This window comes from Fukomys damarensis, unplaced genomic scaffold (assembly GCF_012274545.1).
Source record: "Fukomys damarensis isolate Sample0158 unplaced genomic scaffold, DMR_v1.0_HiC HiC_scaffold_39, whole genome shotgun sequence".
NCBI lineage: Eukaryota > Metazoa > Chordata > Mammalia > Rodentia > Bathyergidae > Fukomys > Fukomys damarensis.
In genome coordinates, this window is record NW_022900951.1 from 93002881 (window position 1) to 93010975 (window position 8095).

General features: G+C 34.0%; 1 protein-coding gene across 2 annotated transcripts; it reads left to right on the forward strand.

Annotated features, from left to right (window-relative positions):
* Nucleotides 1–2762: 2762 nt before the first annotated feature.
* On the forward strand, nucleotides 2763–5430 carry Agtr2 (angiotensin II receptor type 2). 2 transcript variants are annotated; one of them, XM_010615995.1, is made up of 3 exons: nucleotides 2763–2854; nucleotides 3006–3062; nucleotides 4259–5430. In XM_010615995.1, exon 3 carries the CDS (start codon nucleotides 4294–4296, stop codon nucleotides 5383–5385), a length of 1092 nt encoding a protein of 363 aa, XP_010614297.1. In that variant the 5' UTR covers nucleotides 2763–2854; nucleotides 3006–3062; nucleotides 4259–4293; the 3' UTR covers nucleotides 5386–5430. The 2 variants fall into 2 exon arrangements, with proteins under 2 accessions (XP_010614297.1, XP_010614299.1); XM_010615997.1 differs by lacking the exon at nucleotides 3006–3062.
* The last annotated feature ends 2665 nt before the right edge of the window (nucleotides 5431–8095 follow it).

The window sequence follows — 8095 nt, forward strand, 5'->3', positions numbered from 1 at the left end:
ACTCATTAGAAAGAAAGTAATTTAATGTGATTTATTATTTTTTAGCTCAGCCAGCCCAGCTGCACTTGTCCTGAAGAACTCCATAATTTATTTAAATGACCCAAAGCCTTTAAAGTTAATTTTCCAGCAAAAACTTACCCTCTGCCCCAAGGAGAGTGAATTTTTTTGTGTTTTGTAGTATTGCTTCTCATGACTAATATTTATTTGACTCTCAAGTATGTTAACATTGTTGGCTTAACTGGGAGTTCTTCACTGAATCAGTAATATGTTGTATTTCTTGTTTGGTGTGTCATCAATACTATTGCTATTCTTTTTTCTCCTTTTTTCCTTATCTGCAATTACAAAATTTTTCTTTGGCTGATGAACTTATGGAAATAATAGAATCAATTTCTTTTCAATCTTCTGGGAGATGTGTGCCTCTTTAAACTTTATTTACAGCAGAATTTAACTATAATGTGGGATGAAATCTCTGGACAAATTCCCAAATTCCTTGCTCCTAGGGAGTGTTCAAGGCTAGGACTCCTGGAGGTGAGCCTTCAGTTTGTTCTCAAGTTTTTATAGCTCACCCTCTGGCTGGTTTTTTTTTTTTTTTTTTTTTTACTTTTTTTTTTTTTTTTTTTTTTTTTTGCAAGGGGTAAGAGAAGACACTAGAAAGAGAGCAGATTGGGAATCTGAGCCATAGTGACCATTCAGGAGGCTCTGACCTGCAAAATTCCTTTGTATGTCACACAAACACTTTAAATGGAGGAGAAACTAGGCTTAAACAAACAGTGAAACCAGTTCCCATTTCAAACTTTCCTGATAAACATATGTATCTATTTTTTTGTTTCCCAAACATTAGTTTTCTATCATGTAGAACAAGTTGCCACCTGAATCTCTCCCATGCATAGGAAACAAGTATTTTGAGATTTTATAAAGTGACATATATATATATATAAAACATTTTGTCAATGTGCAAACTCAGTCTTCCAAAAGGAAATACTATAATGGTTACATACAAGCCTTTGAATCTTTCTGTATTTTTCAGGCAGTGAGACCCTTCTCTTAATGGTCCCTTCTACCTGTGTGCTACAGGATTAACTTTAACATCAGTGGAGAAACAGACTAACATCAAAAATCATCTGTTTTGTTTTATGCCATTTATAATTTTCTCCTGTCGCTCATGTTTACTTCTCCTTCCTGGTTCTTCTGCTAAATGCCTTACTTAGTTGCAGCATGTCCTCCTCCCCTACCTGCACCCTGAAGTACGGAAGGATGCATCTATATTGCTTGCCTAAAAACTACTATGTATAGAAATAATTGGAATTCTTTTGCCCACTTAAGGGTCCCAAGTTCTCTGGTTATCTGAATCAACCACAGAAAACTGTCTAGGTACATATTTCTCTTTATATGGCCTCTATTTTGCTAATAACACTAAGAAAATACTTCTTACATCATAATACTTCAGAAGTTTTATTTCTTCTTTGGTGTCTTTGTAATAGCTTATGGATTTTTCTGGAAGTGCCACATGTTTCCTTCTTACCAGGACAAAAGATAAGATTAAAGGATCAGCTAGTGCTTCCTTCTGTAATACAGAGGCTGTAAGCATGTGCCCTCGTGTTACTTTGTTTCAGCTGAAATTCATATGTTCTCAGTAGCTGTGCTCCTTCAGAAAACTTATTTAAATTCTATGAGCCTTAGTTTTCTGACTTGTCAAAAGGTGACAGTGTTAATAGTTTATAATAGTTTTCTACCATGTGCTAGGCATAATTTTAAGCACTTAAATATATTAGATTATTTAATTTTTGTGAATTCATGGTGTAGGGGACAAACAGTATCCCCATTTCTCAGATGAGAAAACAGACATGAAGAAAGTACCTTGGCCATGAGTAGAGAACAGAAAATGATAGAGCTGGGCTTGTGAATCTGATAGTTGGTTGGATCTCAGAGGCCATATACTCACCAGTATGTTCATTGCCTCTCTATTAAACTATTGAGCATAAGGCACTTAGCACAACAATGTTTGGCACGTAACATTTATCCTTATATAGTATTATCAGTATCATATCATTTCTTGTCTTTCTTCATTTTGTCATCCTTGCTTCTACTAGACTTGTGTAAAATTGCTCAGTCTTATGACCACAGGAGACAAAACAGCACCAACATTGATATAGGCTGAAATAGCCGCTTAATCTTTCTTCACCTTTCATGATTTTTATTTGAGCTACAAATATGACAGAGTCCTAAGAAAGGAGGCACTAAATGTTAATACATCTTTTCCATCACGTAAATATTATATTCCTCTAATCTCCAAACTTCCAGCAAGAAGCCAACAGAAACTGTTTAAAGCGAGCAAAAAATTTTAGAAGTTGTAGGTTTCAAGGTGCTATCATTCTTTAACAAACAAATAAAAGCACCACATGTTGTAAAAGATGTTTGTGAACAAAGACTGCTGCTAGAATAAATTCTCCTGTCTCCGCTCTAGAGCTTGCTATGGAATGTTACTATCAGGGGAAAAGAAAAAAAACTGCAAATAGTTACATTTTATTTTTAAAGTAAGCCACTGACTTCCAAAGTCTCAAACACGTTTGTGGAAACTTCATTTTCTTCTTTGAGATTTATTTGAATGAACAGTTATGATTGGAGACAGTGAGAATTTCAGATTAATGGTTTGCAGCCAAAAAAAAAAAAAAAGCCCTCTGGAAAACTAGCAAGTGTTCATAAGGCAGCCCCAGAATTATGTACGTTGAAGGCTCCCCAGTGGACAGACTGAACTTATAAGAAGGAAACCAGAGATCTAATGCTATTACAGCCTAAAGCCTAAGAGAATGAATAAGCACAGAATTCAAAGCATTCTTCAACCTGAAATTTTAAGGTAAGTCTGAACAACTTATACATACTTGACTTGGAGAGTAGAATAGACATTAAATGAAAAATATTTTTTCGATAAACTTTCCCTTTTTTCTGTGTTTTAACACTATATTCTGCAAAACTCCTAAATTACTTAACTACTGTTTCTCTTACAGGGGTGCATTTAAAAACTAGGCAACCTGTTTTATAACTGCTTTAAACTCCAACTATCAGTAAGTCTTTAGTGAGATTTATTTTTTATTCTTTCATGTAAGTTTGTAAGGTCATACCAAAGAAAAAAAAACTTTAAACAAAAATGATAGTTTGCTTTTTATTAGGAAGTTAATTGGTAATTACATTTTAACTGAACATTTTATTTGCGTGTATTTTGAAACTTAGTTGCCTTTCTCTTAGTGTGTTTATCTTTAGCTAATTTTCTTTTGTTTAAAATAATGTCACTACCATGAAAACCAAACTAATCATGCTTCCAAAACCTGAACACTGATCATGACATTTATGAATAATGACTAGTTCTGTTAAACTGTAAGTAAAGCAAAGGAAAAATGGCAAGACTATACCATGATTGATCATTGATGTTCAATTCTTATTTCACTGAGCAGTCAAACCTATTTCTGCTTGACCCTCCAACAGATTTTGCTGTTTTGTTTTCTTTTTCTTCCTTAATTAAACTGAAAACAGATCTTTTTTTTTACTAAATAGACTAAACTTTAATATTTTTAGTTCAAATTAATATTCTCTGCTAAAAACTGGAACAGAGGGCTTTTTAGAAACAGGTATCACACCATAATTCCTTAACTATATTGTGAAAATAATGGAAAATAGAGATGATTTTTAAGTAGCAAAAGCTGATAATGGTCCTCCATTCCAATATTTTCCTTTGCAATTTTTTTCAGTCATTTGTACACTTGTTTTTTCATAGCTTATATTACTTGTATTTTCTGTAGTTATGATTTGTATATAATTAATTGCTTTGAATAAGTTATTTTTCCATGAAATACCAGACTGTATCAGTGTGATTTCTAGAAAGTATACAGATTGAGATATATAGTTAAGTGTTTTAAAATATTAACTTTTGAGTTTCTTTTTGTTTCATGTATTTATTTTCATGACAAACCTGAAATCTTGACTTTTTAAAAACCATTCAGAAACATGATAAAAGAAGGACAAAAGTTACTTTTATTCAGAATTTTCATTCCCTAAAAGCTGAAATGTCTTACTTCTGCCACTATTAGGACTATTGTTTTTATTTCCAAGAGGTAAAATCCATTCTTACTCCATAGGCATGGTACTATCTCATAGTATTTTCTATATATATTATTTTTGCTTTTGACAAACTTAAAGTGGTAATGACTCAGATATACTGTAAGGTTTGTCTGTCTTCTAAGAGTTCCATTTTTCTCCCCTGCAGAAGGCGTAAGAATCAGGAGTTGTTGAAATTTCATTATGAAGGGCAACTTCACTTTTGCCCCCATCATCCAAAACATTACCAGCAGTCTGCACTTCAGGCCTGTGAATATATCCAGCAGCAACAAGTCCACCTTTAACTGCTCACAAAAACCAATAGATAAGCATTTAGATGTGATTCCTATTCTCTACTATATTATTTTTGCAATTGGATTTCTTGTTAATACTGTTGCAGTTATGCTGTTTTGTTGCCAAAAGGGTCCTAGAAAGGTTTCCAGCATTTACATCTTCAACTTGGCTGTGGCTGACTTACTCCTTTTGGCTACTCTTCCTCTCTGGGCAACCTATTATTCTTACAGATATGACTGGCTCTTTGGACCTGTGATGTGCAAAGTTTTTGGTTCTTTTCTTACCCTGAATATGTTTGCAAGCATTTTTTTTATTACCTGCATGAGCGTTGATAGGTACCAATCTGTCATCTACCCTTTTCTGTCTCAAAGAAGAAACCTGTGGCAAGCATCTTACATAGTTCCTCTTGTTTGGTGTATGGCCTGTCTGTCTTCATTGCCAACGTTTTATTTCCGAGATGTCAGAACAATTGAATACTTAGGAGTAAATGCTTGTATTATGGCTTTCCCACCTGAGAAGTATGCCCAATGGTCAGCGGGGATTGCTTTAATGAAAAATATCCTTGGTTTTATTATTCCTTTAATATTTATAGCAACATGCTACTTTGGAATCAGAAAACACTTACTAATGACCAATAGCTATGGGAAGAACAGAATAACCCGTGACCAAGTCCTGAAGATGGCAGCTGCTGTTGTAGTGGCATTCATCATTTGCTGGCTTCCCTTCCATGTCCTGACTTTCCTGGATGCTCTGACCTGGATGGGTGTCGTTAATAGCTGTGAAGTGATAGCAGTCATTGACTTGGCCCTTCCTTTTGCCATCCTTCTGGGATTTACAAACAGCTGCATTAATCCTTTTCTGTATTGTTTTGTTGGAAACCGCTTCCAACAGAAGCTATGCAGCATGTTTAGGGTTCCAGTTACTTGGCTCCAAGGCAAGAAAGAGAATATGTCTTGCAGAAAGAGCAGTTCTCTTAGAGAAATGGACACATTTGTGTCTTAAACATAAGAATGCAATGCATGCTATCAACATGGCAGCTTGTTGGAGGCCCACCTATATATCTTTAAACAAATTTTGTAAAATAAGATTTTCCCTTTATTTAATCTTTATTCTTCTCAAACAGAAAACAGAGTATAACTGTACATTTTATTCACCAGTGACTCAGAAGTTATCCATTGTTTCTCTGTTATATCAATGCAAGATTGTTGTTTTGAGACATATACATAACCTAGAAGTAATTGAGGATTTATATCAAATTATAATTAATACTAACGTGAATAATGATTTGGGCTTTCAGATTTCTCCTTGAAAAATACTGGCATATCTTAGTGAGGTTTTATATCCATTTTCATCGTGCTGTCTTTTCTCTTGAACAAAGGCCCATTTTAACTTGCTGCATTATTTACAAGGACACATGGTAAGATAAATGAGCACTCTAATATACTGTTGTAAGATGACTATATTATAATACATTGGTATTGGATTATTCAGGCTCTAAGCATATACAGTGCTTTCTACTTTTAAAGAAATTATAAATTCTATTCCTTTTGCAATTCATTTGAACATAGCTTTTTACTTAAGACCTAGTTACATATTCAGTAGGGCTAGGAATAAAGATTAAATCACTTATTCCAATATTTTAGTTTATTTTTTTTACAGTTATACAAAGTAAAATGTATACTAAAACAAAGTTGCTATTAACAAATCATTGCTCACTGAACTCTGAGTAATTACTTTAAAATTTTTGTATCCTTGTTAACTTTTATTTAAAGGTTCCTATATTTTCTGATAAATTCTGAAAATAATGTGCAATAAACACTGTGTATTTATAAAATGCAAAGGTCAGTTTTTACATTTTTGAATGTGGTGCTTGATGTGTAGGACATTGACTTGATTTTAATTATTGAATTTTGGGTTGCTTCCCTAAATATCTGGATAGATTCTTTACCTTGAAATAAATTCTGAACTGGAACAGGAAAAGGTTATGCCAGAATAAAATTGTGACTACTCTTTGGGTGACAAAGTCAGTCAATGACAAGCTTGGTATGAAGCTGGGGACCAGTCAGGTAGGACAGTTCAATGCGGCTTTTAGAATCTAGACACTGGGGGGTATTTTAACCTAAATCTATGTTTACCATTTGTTCCTGAATCTGTAGGATTCTGTAGAGGCATTAGAAACTAATCGATGGTCCTTAGATCTTTTTCTTAACCCTAATTCCTAAATTAGAGGAATATCTGAAACTGACTGAGTTATCTAAACTTGACTTAGATTAGAGTATGAATCTTAATTTTAGAAGTTCACCTTTTTATTCTGTACCAGCCCCATATTAGGCCAAAGTAAGTAGGACTTTCTAGATCAATGGGATGACCTGTGAGGCTGTATTAAAGTTTTTGGGCCTTAACATCTTTGCCACATTCTGGAAATATGAATTGAAGAGTTCTCTCACATCACTTCCTGGGAAAGTCCTACTTTCATATAATCATATTATTTTCAATAAAAATATACAGATAAATGTATAATCAACTATGACTTTTTCACAGTTTTGTAAAACATCTCATATAAATAAAATCTTTAATTGGAAGGTCATGTGTGCTTATTATCTTTTTAATTTTAACTCTTCCTAGTATAGATTTCTAATTTCTCTTGTATTAGCATCCTGAATTCAATTTCCATCAGTACTCCTTAGTTTCAGCTTTCATCATTACTCACCTGGCCCATGCCATATGCAGCTAGCCTCTTTCTAAGAATTCAGCCATAATTCCCTACTAACTGTTAAAACAAAGTCCACATTTCTTATCAGTGTCAGGATGACCTTAGAAGAGCTGACACTTTTCAGGCTCTCTGGCATGTTTTTCTCTGTTATCTTTTCTTTGCATTATATATTCACATGCTACCAAATGATTTTTTTTTCTGTTTTTGAGGCCTAGTGCTTTTTCATGCCTTTCTACTTTTGTTCACACAACTCCTTCTTCCTGAACACCACTCCAATCATTTTTCATGTCCAGGGCCACTCCTATATTTAATGAACACCTACTCAGCTTTCAACATTCAACCATGCTATTTCTTCTATCATAATCATTACTATTATGCTAATTATATATCCCCCCCAACCCTGGGAGTTCCCTTTGTGAGCATTTCTTCTGTAGTTCTTGGGATTTTAAGCTTGCCCGCTACTATCACTTGAGACCTGAGTAGTAGTTTTCCCAGTGTTTTCTCTAATGCAATGCTGAGGAATCATATAACAACAGTAACAGTGATAATGATACCACTAATAGGTATAATGAGGTGAGCATTATGTTCTAGTTACTAAACACTTCATATACATTATCTCATTTTTTCCCTCACAGTGAATTATTTTCATTTTACAAATAGGGAAACCATGGCACAGGTGTGTACCGATTAATCTTTACCTTTGACAGATGACAGATGAACTTGTTAGTCCCAGTAGTAGTATTTAGTACCTTAAATATGAATTCTAGGCTTCACAGTAAGTATTTAAGAGACACTCATATACAGTCTTTCAAACTTCAACCCTAACTTCAGCGATACAAGGGCCTGTAGGCAGGTGGTATATTTGCACTCATGAAGAAAAAGAGAGGAGGTAGACAGATGAGACTTTACAAATCAGATCTACTGTACACAATCCTTTTTTCCTTGAATTTTTGAGGCCTGATGTCAAAATGGGAAGATCTGAAGGTAAGCATATTCTGT